Here is a 15,030-nt window from a genome sequence, read left to right as displayed (position 1 = left end):
CTGGCAAGAGGAGGATTTGGCCATGTTATTGAAAAGCACAATACTTAATTTGAAATATAAGATGTCAAATTTATAGTTATTCCCTCAGCCTTTGCATTAGAAACACCCTCGCAGTGTTATTTGTTTGTAATTTAATGCTAAGGTAATATAATTAAGCATAGTTTTAGAATGTTTATCAGTTTTAAAAGGGAAATGTATAGATACGATATTAATAATGTGAAGCCGGTAAATCGTATAACGTTAGATAACTTTACATGCAGGGATACCAGAAAGAGAGTTGTTAGACAGTAAAGGGGTTGTTATTGAGTACAATTTACGAATTACGTCACCACATGAGTTTGTAATCTCGCTGAATAAAAGACGACTTTAGAGCACTTTACAGTATCATGCCGTGTATTAACACACACACACACACAAAAATGATTTTGCCTCGTTGAGAAGTTAGAGTTAACCTAGAACGTTACAAAGTGCTCGATAAAATTGGCTTGTGTGAGAGGTGATGTAAAACATTTTTGCAGACCTGATCTTAGCTAATCAAAATAAAGCAGAACTCCGCATATTATCTTGTGCAGTCTGAAGAAATGTCAATGAAACATATATATATATATATATATATATATATATATATATATATATATATATATATATATAATATTATAAACAAAGTCTCTCCATGAATGAGTGTGTGATATTGTCGTTATGGTGGGAAGATGCTGACCAGTGACGTCACAACAAAGTAACTCATTCAGTTATGCAGTTCCTTACCTGTCCAATAGACTAGAGGGTGGTACGAGATTTGAAATGAGTCTAGTTGTGGTTTTGGTGAATGAATTGATCCTTAATACATTATTTTCAAATCCAAATCAAAGGATTTAAACAACTGGGGCTGTGCTGGGGGATGGTCAGGCTGTTACCCGAGGCCAGACAGTGTGCCTGCTAAATTTGGGGCAAGAGGGATCGGGTTCCTTCTGCAAGCACACACGATCCTGTCCTAGTTACAGGAGCCTTCTCTCACTCATTTGCTGCTCTCACATGCCCTCTCACTTGGATAGCAGACAGTCTCTCAAACACCAAACTCTTACATCATATACTGCTGCTTGTATATCGTTTAGTTTCTGATAGGTTAACGCACAAATCTGGCACTGACCATCGCTTGAAGATAGCTTGTAAAAAGAAAATCTTCCAGGTGACCTGACCTGTCCAGCTTCAATCAACTTCAGAAGGATCCTTGGCGGGTAGGAATTAAGGCACCACACTGACCCGCCATGTTTCTGGTTCTGGTGGTTACAGAGGAACTGAGGGAGTTCCTGTCCCGGGCACGAAGTGGAACCGGCCGCCTCATCCAGGTGTTGATCAGAGACGGTGAGTGAGAAGGTCTTAGGGGTTCACTCAGTTCAAAGGGAGTTTAAAGAATCAGAAAGGTGAAGGTGCAATATTGGTATCTCGAGGAGTCGGTCAAAAAAAAATCCTGCATGCTTGTGCACACTTTTTGACCAATAAATCAAGTTCACTCTTTTAATTAATATATTCAAAAGAGTCCTACCTGCTTGTAGATCAACTCTTAATGAATCTTAACCATCTTAATCTTAACGAGGCCTAGGAAATATTAGCAATCAGTGAGATAAAACTTTCAGTATTTCTATGTTAACACGCTATTGTATCGATATTGTATCGTGGTTCTGAATGATTACCATATTGATGCACCATGCCATTTACATAGTAGCCTAGTCCAAGGTTGACTTCAACAAATAGCCTATATTATATATTTCTAGTATGGCCATGGTACCTTGTCCAAAAATCGTGGTTGTACCATTGTACTTTTTAATACATTTTGTAAGTGGAAGATCAATATTCACTAATTCAACGGCCTTCATTTTCACTAAATGTTCAATAGCCATACAGGAATATTAAACCGGTCATCAATCAAAATTGTGTAAATATGTAACTATATTTTTCCATGTATGATTCAACTAAAATCTGTACTTTAGCAACAATTAGGCTGTTGAAAATAGAAATATGTTCGGACCATTAAATTAATTAATGGTAAACTAAAATGATGCCAATAAATAAGCTACTTTACTGATATAGCCTACATAAATGGGTGATTTTACTATTTTAATTTAATATTATTTAATAATTTGTTGTGTTTGTAGCTATTTGTTGATTTTAGTTTTTTTATTTTATTTGTTGTTTTACCGCCCAGGTATCAGCTGACATGAGGAAATAGGACCAAAACACATTTCACAATGTATTTTGATTCTGCATTCAATCACATGTTGATAGTAGGTCGGATGGCGCGTCATTTGACGTGGAAACTGAATGGTTCTTGAGGGATTAACTGTGCAGAGGTCATGGAACGATAAACGGTTTCTCTGTTGCAATAAAAGCGCTTGTGTGTGAGCATGCGTTTGCGTACGAGGCCGAGTGTCAGGTAGGCTACTGTTGAAATATTAGCTCACTAGTCACTATCAGATGACAAGATCCAGTTGCTGGGAAGGAAAGGGCAAAACACTATCAAATTTGAGTGAAGTCACTCTGCCATTACCTAACATGACGTATTGATGCACGTACTCACCTACTCACACATATAGCTCCGAGCGAATAAAACAAAACAGTTTTGACTGCAGTATTAGGCTAGGCCTACTCCGTTCAAAAGTTTGAGGTCAGCACTATTATTTTTTCAATGAAAGAAAAGGATGCATTAAACTGATCAAAAGTGACAGTAAAGACATTATGATGTTACAAAAGATTTCGATTTCAAATATATGCTAACGTTCTATTCATAAAGCAATCCTGAAAAAAACCTATCCCGTTTTCCACCAATATACTAAGCAGCACTGTTATATTCAACATTGATAATATTAACAAACATTTCTTGAGCCACAAATCAGCATTTTAGAATGATTTCTGAAGGATCATGTGACAATGAAGACTGGCGTTAATAGCTGCTAACAAAATTCAGCCTTGCCACTACAGGAAAAAATTAGGCTAGTTTTTAAAATATAAAAATAGAAAACAATTATTTTAAATTGTAATAATATTTCTGGTAACACTTTACAATAGCTCGCATTTGTTAATGCATTTTGTTAAGTTAATGCATTAAATAACATAAACGGTATAACAATACATTGTTATTGTTAGTTTATGAACCTTTTTTAATGTTAGTTCATACAAAAATGTCATATTCATGTTCCTTAGTTCCTAATGTAAACCTTTGAGTTTACATTAGCTTCAAACTATTAGTGATAGATAGTAACATTACATTTTAAATTAAACTAATGCAGGACAGTTTTGTCCAGAAAAGATGATGGCTGCTAATAGATAAGATTTCTAATCAGGTAGACTGTCTGGCCATATTACAGCTCCAGCCATTCCGACATCTAATGGCTGTCACGGGTGGATAGAATTTAGGCTGGTTGTTGATATGGCTCTTCTACTGTCTGTTTGACGCCTGGGATGTATGAAGACGACGTCTGGATCTGAATAGATCGGGTTGTTTTGGGTTCACAGGCTGCCTTTGAGTCTCACCGAGATGATATTTCAGGAAACATAAAGCAGGTCAACACAGTTTTGGATTTTTCTGGTGACCAAGTCACATGTGTATCCCAACCCTTATTGGTGGGTAGATCAGACCACAAGGTCAGGTGCTAGGTCAGGTTCATGGTGATAGAAAAACGTCGAAGCCATAGCTTTCTGGGCAGTGTGCCGACATACGGTTCAGACACTCAGTTATTTAGCCGGATTGTGTTTATGTGTGATATTCTTTGGAATGAATGTACTTGTATGACAGAACTCAGGGAGGTAGACAAATGTTTATCTTTTCAAATTGGCACATATGTGTGTGCAAACAGCTTTCTGTCCGTGTGTTTTTAAGGGGTGAGTAAAAGGCTGATGGAAAGTATGTGTCTGTGCCGATAGCTGGAATGTGTGCAACCTCAGAATAGCAGCTGCTGCAAAAAGACCATCAGGAAATCCCCCTCCAAGGTCATTCTGACTAGACATGTATGTGGGTGGATGATGTTTGCATTAGATGTGGTTATTGACGCACTGGCTGTTTTGACGGTGTGCTCATTAATGGTTTATTTCAGTTAGGTGCAAAATCTTTCACTCACTCTGCCCAACCTTTAGATGCTTTAATCCACTATTGACAAAGCTGTTGTTTGGACTGCTGCATAAGAATGAATGAAACAACATTCCTGCTATAACAGGTTAGACGAGTGCAATCATGGCCAAGGCCATTGGATTAAAACATGGCGGGGAAGCATTTTCTCACAAATGACAGAAATTTATGTCAATGGCGAGGAAAGAGTTAATAGTGAGAATCAGACCCTAAACTCAAGTGTTACCGTTTGGGGTCAGTAAGATTTATTTAAATGTTTTTTGTACTTTATGTTCTCCAAGGCTGAATTTGGATGTATATAGGTACTGTGTGTATGTATATATATATATATATATATATATATATATATATATATATATATATATACTGTATATATATTGTCAAATATAATTTTACATTTTTGTCTTTTGATTTTGGAGTGAACTGTCATCTGTTAACATAACATGACCGACTATATATTTTTTATGTCCAGGAAAATTCAATAAAAAATTTTTTATAAAAAAAGAAGTAAAATATACTTATATCCTACATTTAAAAATTGAAATATAATCATTACGTTTTAAACAAAAACAGCAATTTTACGTCTGTGTACAAATAAAATCTGAGGACAGCAGGGAGTGAAGTGAACAGATGTACTAGTAAGTAGATTATTGATGTGATAAGCGATGCGTACTGAGAACATAGCTGTTAATCTGAGTGTTGACGCCTGAAAGCAGAGGGTGGGGCTCTGGAGGACGTGCACCGGCGCAGTGCATTCTCAATGAAGCATAAAGAGGACCCATTAGAAAAGATGAAGCCTATACCCGTGCTTCAGTACAGAGGGTGTTCTGGTCGCACTCTTCAGGAATTCTTCTATATCTTACAAGTGTTACAATGGTCTGCATTATACAGTACAAGTACACTGTATATAACAGAGCATTTATAAAGCCCAAAGTCTCATAAATATGACCACTTCTTTTCATATGGGGATGAATTGCTTCTAAGAATTGTTGTGATGAGCACTTTATGATGGCAATTTCAGCTTTTCAAAGCGAAAGGCCCTAAAAAAATCACATCTGATTGGTGTCATTCTCAGTGGAACTATTTCATATAATTTTTCCTCCCAAGTCATTTTTATTATATTATATAACATCAGCAGTATCAAAGTCACCATTATACCATTGAGGAATTTGAATAAAAACAAAGTGTTAACAAAGATACACTAAATATGGTTCAGTTCATTAAAGATGATATGATTATCATTTGATATTATGATGTTTGACATTCCCCAGTACTGGATTATTTAATACACTTGGCTATATAACTGAAGATTAAACTGATGTGTATTATTGTATGTGTCTCTAGGTGAACTAAGCATCATGTGCTATATTGGGTGTAAGATACAAGGTGTGTCATGCTCTTTTTATAGCATGATGTAGATAATGGATAATATTTCACTTATTTGTTATCAGCAGTAGGCCATTAACCAAGTCTAGCCTTGTAAACACATATAGATTGATCTATTTGATGCAATATAAAATTACTCATTGCGCAACAGGTGTTTGGAATTGTTGTGTGCAATGTTGGTTGCACCAGGTTTGTAATGAGAAAACTTTTTTATGTGTGTTTCAGAGCAGCTGGTGCTGGGGGCATATAGAGAGCCACGCCAGACCTGGGACAAAGACTATGATCACTTCCTGCTCCCCCTGCTGGACCCTCTCGAGCCGTGCTACATTTTATACCGGTTGGACTCTAAGAACGCTCAAGGCTATGAGTGGCTCTTCATCTCCTGGTCACCTGACCAGTCTCCTGTAGGTTTAACATCCAGACATGAAGATGTTAAGCTTGACCTGATTAGCAGGAACAGCTAATGCAGCTGTTCATATAGAAACATGCATTTAAATAAGTAAAGGTTATATATATATATATATATATATATATATATATATATATAAGAACCGTTGGAGAACATTTAGCCTATTATTTTTAAATAGAACAATCGAAACATCGAAATCAAAACAATCTTTCTATTACCAATTAGAACACCCCCACTCTTAAACAAAAGGTTCAGTGGGGTTATAGAACCCTAGGGTTCTTGGGCCTCGTTTATAAAATGTTGCTTAGAAAATGTACATTGATCTAAGATCCTTTCTCAAAAGTGTGTACGTGTGAGATTCAGAGAAAACAAACATAGCCGACACATAAAAAACGAACATGCTCTCACAAAAACGTCAGTGTGAAACCACAGTACAAATACTAAATATTTGAACTTTAATTCTGTGTCATTATGCTAACAGGGTTTTATTATTATTATTCACGCTTAGATTTCATAATACCTGCAGTACTCCGTCTCTGCCACAAGGAAAAAGTGCGTACGGCTGCTTAGAACCTGACGTGGCGCTAAGAACATTTTCACGTCAAAGACTGACTATTTTTTAAACCAGAGCGGATTTTAGCGTACGCACACTCTATGATCAAATCTGTGCATACGCACGTTTTATAAATGAGGCCCCAGGACTAAATTTTAAAGAAACCTTTATGCCAAAAAGGTTCTATATAAGGAGAAATATCTTAAATTCCTTTTTTTTTCTTGTGACAATGTTTTTTTTTATACAATTTTATTCAAATAAAAAACGAATTAAAACTAAATGAATTAAAACTAAATTCATAAAAAGATGGAAACCCCTAAAAGGTTATCAATATGAAAGGAACCCTTTAATGTTATATATAGAACCTTTTCTTTTAAGAATGTAGCATCCACAAAACGGTAGCAACTGCATAAATGTATTTAAAACACTTTTAGAAGCCTAGATTTGCAAGAATTCTTTTTTCTTTTTTTCAGAAAATGTAAAATAGGGTACGCTTCATTGTGGTTAGAGCTGTGAGTATTTGTTTTGTTACTGTTTATTTATTTCATAATGTGAGCATTTGCTTTTTCTACAGGTCAGACAAAAGATGCTGTATGCTGCCACTCGTGCCACAGTTAAGAAAGAGTTTGGTGGTGGACACGTCAAAGATGAAATTTTTGGCACAATTGAGGTACTATACACTGGAATATCAAGAACAAATAATAGCGGTAGTACAATTGGTAAATGGCTTTCTCTATACTCACTAGATTTAGAAAGGGAGCTTTATCTATCATTTTCAATATTTTTGATTAATTTTGATTATTATTTTCACTTCCACCAATTTTATATATGGACCAAAATTAATTTGTTCAAACAATTTTGCCTATATGAATAGTTATAAAGTTATAATGAGGGATCTGCTGATAAATGGACTCGGTCAATCTGTCATGTCTTCAGCTGTCAGTCAAATACCCTGAAGCTGTATTATTTACAGTTGAAAAAGTTTGCAGAGTGGACCACCATGTTCCTTAATTTAGAAACTGGACAACTTGTGGCTGTTGGCAGTGTTCTTGGAAATGCTTACCAGTCATGGTCAACACAGAGAGGACTAAATATATACTCTACACAGTACAATATTGAACTAAAAACAACAAAGCTTTATGGGAGGAAGTCTATTTACAATTTTTACATATTGAAATGACTACTTCAGGTTGTCTGGGAATTAATCTACAATTAATTAAATTACATTTATTTAATTTTTGATCAATTAATAATGAACCATATTATAATAATGGCTAAATTTGTGAGTACAATTTTGAATAATTTTTTTCCCCATCACCAGGAGGACCTTTGTCTTCAGGGCTACCTGCGACATGTGACTTCATGTTCTGCACCAGCTCCCCTGACTGCAGCCGAGCAGGAGCTACAGCGAATCAGAATCACAGAGGTGGGAAACGACTGCAGAGTGCAGATATTCTAACAGCATAGTTATAGTATACATCCATGAATTACTTCAGCTCTTTGTTTTATATTTCTTCTTTATATTTCTTCATTAAGATATATATATATAATTTTTTGCATTGTCACTATTTTCATAACAATACACAAATTTGAAATTTGTCTTTAATGTAAGGCATCTGGATATTTGACCTTGACCTTTTTGTTTGTTTGTTTTTGTAATTCTCAGTTATGATTTTCACCCGTTTCTACACTAAAACACGTTTTAAATCAGGATAAAATAAAGATAATTAAGATAAAGATAATAAAGATAATTAGGATCTTAAGAGTCCTAAAAATAAGGCTTTTCTTTAAAAATGTTATTATTTATTATAGTTATTAGTTTTTTATTAGTTTTTTTATTAGGATATTTTCATGACTGGTTTTGTGTGATCCACGCATATGGACATTGTCATCTACACTCATCCAGCATGTTAACACTTTACTTTTCCTTATACTCTTATCCACCATCTCTCACCCTCATAAACAAACAACAGAACTGGCATATATTAAGTCTTCCACGACATTCTAGGGTAGCTCATAGGAATTGTTTAGGAAAATGTTTTTAATAGATTGACAGGAACTGTTTAGGTCATCATTTACAGTGCTGGAATACACAATTGGTTGTGTCTGTAGGTGAAAACTGAGATCAGTGTGGACCCCAAACATCAGACTCTACAGGGTCTTGCCTTCCCGTTACAGGCCGAGGCCAAACGTGCTCTACAGCAGCTCGCAGAGAGACGCATTAACTACATTCAACTAGTACGACGCAGACATACACATCTATACTTCATTGTGTTCTTACCAGATACTTTCTTACCAAACTGACTAGAAATGTTTGGTTTCTATTTAGAAGTTAGATACAGAGAAGGAAACAATTGAACTAGTGCACACCAGCCCGACAGACATCCGTGATCTACCCTGCCGGATCCCCCTGGATACACCCAGATACCACTTCTTTCTCTACAAACATTCACATGAAGGAGACTACCTCGAGTCTGTGGGTTAGTCACTCTATCCACCATTCCTTATAAGTATCTCATCTACAGTATATCAATCTGTGTAACAGTTATGTAAATCTTTTCACATGTCTTCCTCTATCCCTCACTCTCCATAGTGTTCATATACTCCATGCCAGGATACAGCTGCAGCATCAAGGAAAGGATGCTGTATTCCAGCTGTAAGAGTCGACTTCTGGAAGGAGTAGAGAGGGACTTCCACCTAGAAGTGGCTAAAAAGGTAAAACACACTCTATCACACTTCTCACATGATTTTAAATCCCAAAACTTTGTTTAAAGTAAACATGCAATTAAAGGTACACTTTGTAATTACTGTCCCTGTAGTGGTTGTTAAACAAAACTGCATGCATTTTGCGGAAGAACATTGTTTGGTTGTGCTTCAGCACAATATGGTTGAATGAATGAACCATAATTATGGTTCCATAAAGGAAAGGAAAATTGGGATTCTGTGCTGACGTTGTGGGATCTCAATTGGGAGCCCAATTAACTTCAAGTGTTAAGAAAACAAGGCAATAAGCATTGGTGAGTGAGATTTGCATGGCAAGCCCCTCCCCTGGACATATGGGTATATAAACTTGCCTGCAACCAGAGCCGGATTATTACAGAGCCGAGCGTCATTAACATGCCCAGACGCGACGCTTTGAATTTGCGCGTACAATGAACAACATCGCGTCGGGAGCTGACTAAAACGCTACAAAAGTAAAAGACAAGACGTTTGTATTCAAAGTTAAAAAGCCAACACACTACAACATTTTTAAATGTTTCAAATAAAGGATCTCATGGGTCTATCTTCTAAATTCTGCTGATGATTAGATTATAGCCTACCCTGTATGACATCAGCCTTCTTACGCCAATAATATCAGTTTAGAAAAAAAATTCTAATCAGTAGCGATCGTGTCTTTCTCTTCCACTTGGTTTGTGTATAGCATATTTAAGCTAGCAATGCAATGCATAATATCATATTAGATTAGGCTACTTAATATGACAATATCAAGATGACAATATGTAAATATTGATTAAATGGGAGGGGAAAATCCTGCCCATACCAGCTATGAAAAAAATGATAAAAGCATAGGCCTATATCACTGAAGTGGTATTCTGGAACTGTGAATAAATTGAATAAAATAGCAAAATAACAATAACAATAACATCTTCATTAAACACAAAAGAGATTACCTTAGATGAAGTTTGATTAATATGTACATACAGTAGCCTAGGCTACTGGTAAAAAGTCTGGACCAATTACTATTTTGAATGTTTTTGAAAGAAGTTTTTTATTATGCTCTACAAGCCTGCATTTATTTGATCAAAAAAACAAAACAAAAAAACACAGGAATATTCAGCAAGGATGTGTTAAATATATAAAAAGTGATAGTGAAAAAGACTATTTTAAAACTTTTTAATAATAAAAAAAAATCCTGAAAAAAAGTATCACAGGTTATAAAATAAATATTAAGCACCATTTCTAACATTTGATAATAAATCAGAATATTATAAAGTTTTCTGAAGGATCACATGACACTAAATTCAGCTTTGCATCACAGAAATATATTTTAAAGTATAGTTAAATAGGAAAACCATTATTTTAAATTTTAATAATATTTCACTTTATTATTTTTCTGTATTTTTGATCAAATAAATCCAGGCTTGATTAGCATAAGAGACTTCTTTCAAAAACATTAAAAATAGACATTAAAAAAACATGTGCAAACGTATGTACTGTGTAAGTAAAAACATTTAAAATTAAATGTTGTATAAATTAAAAGGTTAGGAATCATATTTGTTTCAAGAGTTTTTTATTGGGGGTGGGGGGCCTCCAACATGAATATTGCCTAGGGCCTCCAAATGTCTAGAACCGGGCCTTCCTGCAACTCACTCATTTAGCTTTTTGCTTCAGAGCAAGAGCAACACCCCTGGGTGCTTCAACAAACAAAAGAGCAGTTTCCCTAAAAGAGCAAGCACAGGTGATGTTGTGTCTTTTTAAAGATGGATTTCACCCGTGTGTCTCTGGATGCGGCAATTTCCTGGCCTGCCACGATCACTGCCTAACGTGTCTGGGCCGTAAGCACGCTGAGGCAGTGTCTGTTGGTGACTCATGTTCCCACTGCGGGAACATGACCATTGCGATGATGAGATCGAGACTCCAATACCTTGAAAACGGTGCCTTGTGTTATTCCCCGGTCTGGTTTCTCTGCTCCGCAGAGGACCAAGTCGGTTAATACTCAGGGTGATCTGAGAGTTATAGTGCTCCACTCTACTCCCGCCGGGCCAGTCCCCACGGGCCTCCCACTCCTCACACACATTGCAGGTTGAGGAGTTTCCTGGTGAGGCTGTGGATCCTTCTCATGGGGGACCCAGCATCTCATTTGGAGCTCCCGTGGAGGACCGGATGTCAATAGCAGCATCAGAGAGCGGGCTTAAGTCCACTGGGGATGACTTCTAAGTTGACTACTTTACTGGGTCGCCACGAGTGTCGGGCTCGAGTGGAACCCTCCACACTGTCTCGAACGTTTGCAGTTGGACGATTGGTCTCTCGGCGCGTAGCGTACTGCACGGCATTGTCCTACCCCGGTTCCTTACTTCCCGAAGGTGCATGCAGGCGCGCTGGAAGCTGTTTCATGCGAGGGGGGCTGAGGGCTGGGTTGGAAAATATGTGACGTCATTGTGTTATGGCTGACGACAAGACATGACATTTCTCTGTATATGTTGTAGCCATTAAAGAAAACATATTTAGTTTCATATTTATGTTTAAATATTATAGGCTAATGTTATTTTTTATTTAATCAATGTTGATTATGAAAGTGAGCGTGCAGCGTGAGAAAGACATGATACATGAGATCATGAGATACCCAAAATGTCTTTGTTGTTGTAGAAAGACTCTTTTAAAAATATTTTCGTTTAGTATAAATTGTATCTTAATTTTGATATGTTTTATCAAACAATTGCCTGTATTTAATAGCTAAATAAGAAGCAAATATAGCAGACAATGTAAGGCGCCGGCGATCACTTGCATTGCACGTAAACTGGAGGGCGCCGAAACTCAGCTTGTGCCTCACAGATTTTATAAATATAGGATATCTATTAGCTTGAAATGTCTTCTTTTAAACGAAACTATTCAAAACGAAAAGAAATAGACGACTCTCTGATTATGTAATCAAATGTGCATTTCTCTCTGGCGTTCATGGCGAGTCCGCATAACTTCATCTTTGCAGCGACACAGAAAACACCTGTTTATTAATAAACAATTAAATGTCTCCTTGCTATTTTTGACACATTAATAATCATTACTTTCGCCAGTTCTTTGTGGCAAGGTTTATGAGTGCGGGCGTGCGCTTGAGTGCGGCTATATTAGGCTACGTAAACGCTCATCCCGTAGCCTATTTAAGTAATTAAATCAATATAAAGAGGGGTGATGTGTCCACAGTGGCTAAAATGAACAACTACTAATCGACTAGAAGAAAACTTTAGTCGGAGGCAGCCCTTATTCCACATATTTTCGAACCAGCAGGCCATTCTGGGTTGAGCGCGCGACCCTGAGCGGAATGAGCGAGCGGAGGGATTCAGAAATGCGCTCTCCGCTCACATGCTCTGATCGGAACAAACTAAGCATGACAAATTCAAACTTTATTTCATTTTCTCCGTAGCTTGAACACTCAAACACAGCATGTCTATTTTCATTTTTCCCCCCACGTTTTTTAGTACAATATTATGTTAGTCCACAGCCCCCACCAAGGGGGCTGTGGCTATGACGAGGGGGGCTGCAGCCCCCGCAGCACCCCCCTTCCCGCGCTACTGGGTGCATGAGGAGGTCTCAAAGTCTTGGAAGGCACGTTTACTGCCAGAAGCCGCTTCGCTGCTTCCTCCGCTCTTACTACCCCCACCGGGGGTCCCAGGTGGTCCAGCTGATTTGTAGACGTTTCGGAGACATGCATGTAAGGAAACCTGAATGAGTGAGTTGCAGGCCCGTATGTCCGGGGGAGTGGCTTGCCATGAATATTTCACTCGCCAATGTCCATTGGCTTGTTTTGTTACCAGGTGACTGGGCTCCCAAGTGAGATCTCACAACGTCAGTCAGTCAAATACATATAAATTCAATAAAATACCTTACATAGTGTACCTTTAAACTCTACCTATTTACTTAATATTTTATTTCTAAATACAAAAATGAATATAATAAATGTATTTTTATATTTTATATGTATTTTTTTAAAATATTTTATATGATTTAAATTTGATGTATCTGTTCCTTTTAGAAAATTAGGGCTTTTCATGCACTTAACCCCAGTTATCATCATTCTAAAACCCGCTCTTAACCCTGGATAAAGGAACATTTCACACTTGTAATTTAGAAGCGGGGTTAGCACCACTTCTCACCCAAGATTATGAAACCCTGCTCCAAAGCAGAGTTAGCACCGCTTTTGCTGTGTTAGCCCCGCATTGCAAACTTGTACAGTGTGAAATTATGAGATGTTAGAATGTTATGACTTGCTTAGCAATCGACAGCAAATCGTTTGCCTCATATTCACGTGTTTTGTCTTTAGTATAAATATTAGGCTATGTTTCAGTGTTTGGGGGGTATGGCGGCAACAGGGCTTAGAATGACCCAGGGTTAACCATTTCAAAGTGTGCAAAGCCCTAATATGGACAAAAATGCACTGTGAATGTCTTTTCATGTTGACTTTAACAAATAAGAGACAATTTATATATAGTTACACTGACAATTTATTCTGAATTTTTTTTGTGTGTGTGTGTGTGTTCTTGTCAATGTGCCTATGTTCATTTAGTTGGAGATAGATAGTGGAGAGGAGCTGACAGATGAATATCTGTATGATGAGGTCCATCCTAAGCAGCAAGCCCACAAGCAAGCATTCGCCAAACCTCGTGGCCCTGCAGGGAAGAGGGGAAACAAACGTCTAATAAAGGGAGGTGGAGAGAATGGTGGCAACCGCTAGGAAGGACAGAAAGTGAGAGGGAGAGATAAATGAACTTCAGTTGTACCCTACATTTTTCACAGTTCCCTATTTCCACCTGTTTTCAGGCTAATTTGTTCACCCTGCAAGAATAGTAATGGAAAAATTGGGATTGTGCTCAGTTGTTGTTAAAAAACGTTCTACTTTCTTTGGCTTGTATTTACTCAGTGTTATCAGATGCGTATTCAATTGGTGTGTTAATGTGCTTATATTTAAGAGAAAAACTCAGGAATTAATTTTATCTCAGTACATTTTCTGAGCATATTTTTGTTACATAATCTCGTACATGCATACACACTCAACTCAACAAAATTTTAAGCATATTAAAAGTGTTTATTGTGAAAGATGGTAGATCGCTCTTATTTTAAAAGTGTTTTTTAAAAGTCTAGAAAATAAGTTTTGTCCAAGAAGCTTTTTTTTTTTAAAAACTGGAAAAAAAAACTGAAACAGTCACAAGTACAAGAACCCACAGCCATTTCATAGAAAAAGGCACACTCATATACACACGTACTCACCAGAGCCAAATGTGGCATGCAGACAGAATGTTATACTTGGCTGCGTGAGAACCAATCAAGTTACAGTTAAGTAACAGATATGTATGCAGGTTTAGACTTGATTCAGATTCATATTTAAAAATTGTATATGATGATAACCTTTTATGTGTTTTTATAGTTGCAGTTGGGTGTCTACATTTTTTTCTTACAATACACAAATATGTCTCATAACTCCAATCTTTGATTTACATTGCCCCTTAGTATTTACTGAAGCACATACTTTGTGTATAAGCTTCTATTAGTAATCAGAACAATTCCAAATGAAATATTTTTGTACGTCAAATATTTAAAAAAAATCAGGATTGAAAATATGATTGTCTAACTGAGTGAATAGTTCAGCTAGTGAAATGTTTAAAATCATCATGGTTAGCAGAAACAAGGTAAAGCCATATCTAAACAAAAACATGTTTTAATATGTTTCATGTATGTTATTGATGGTTGCCCCGGACTATGTTGACATGGATCATTTATATTTATTTCCCCCCCCCCCCCCCCCCCCCTTTTTTTGTCTGTCAGTGATTAGAGTGAAAGGTCATACACAAG

General features: G+C 36.8%; 1 protein-coding gene across 1 annotated transcript; it reads left to right on the top strand.

Moving 5' to 3' along the window:
* Positions 1–979: 979 nt before the first annotated feature.
* LOC130087461 (twinfilin-2) lies at positions 980–14,350 on the top strand. The gene is made up of 8 exons (XM_056253759.1): positions 980–1,362; positions 5,732–5,910; positions 7,043–7,138; positions 7,790–7,894; positions 8,581–8,706; positions 8,798–8,948; positions 9,062–9,183; positions 13,748–14,350. The coding sequence occupies exons 1-8, from the start codon at positions 1,266–1,268 to the stop codon at positions 13,913–13,915; spliced, it is 1,044 nt and encodes a 347-aa protein (XP_056109734.1). The 5' UTR covers positions 980–1,265; the 3' UTR covers positions 13,916–14,350.
* Positions 14,351–15,030: the final 680 nt, after the last annotated feature.

The sequence above is a fragment of the Rhinichthys klamathensis genome, unplaced genomic scaffold, assembly GCF_029890125.1.
Source record: "Rhinichthys klamathensis goyatoka isolate OS25496 unplaced genomic scaffold, OSU_Roscu_1.1 h1tg000109l_1, whole genome shotgun sequence".
Lineage (NCBI taxonomy): Eukaryota > Metazoa > Chordata > Actinopteri > Cypriniformes > Leuciscidae > Rhinichthys > Rhinichthys klamathensis.
The sequence above is the reverse complement of the archived record's forward strand: the minus strand, read 5'-3'. Positions and strand labels throughout refer to the sequence as shown.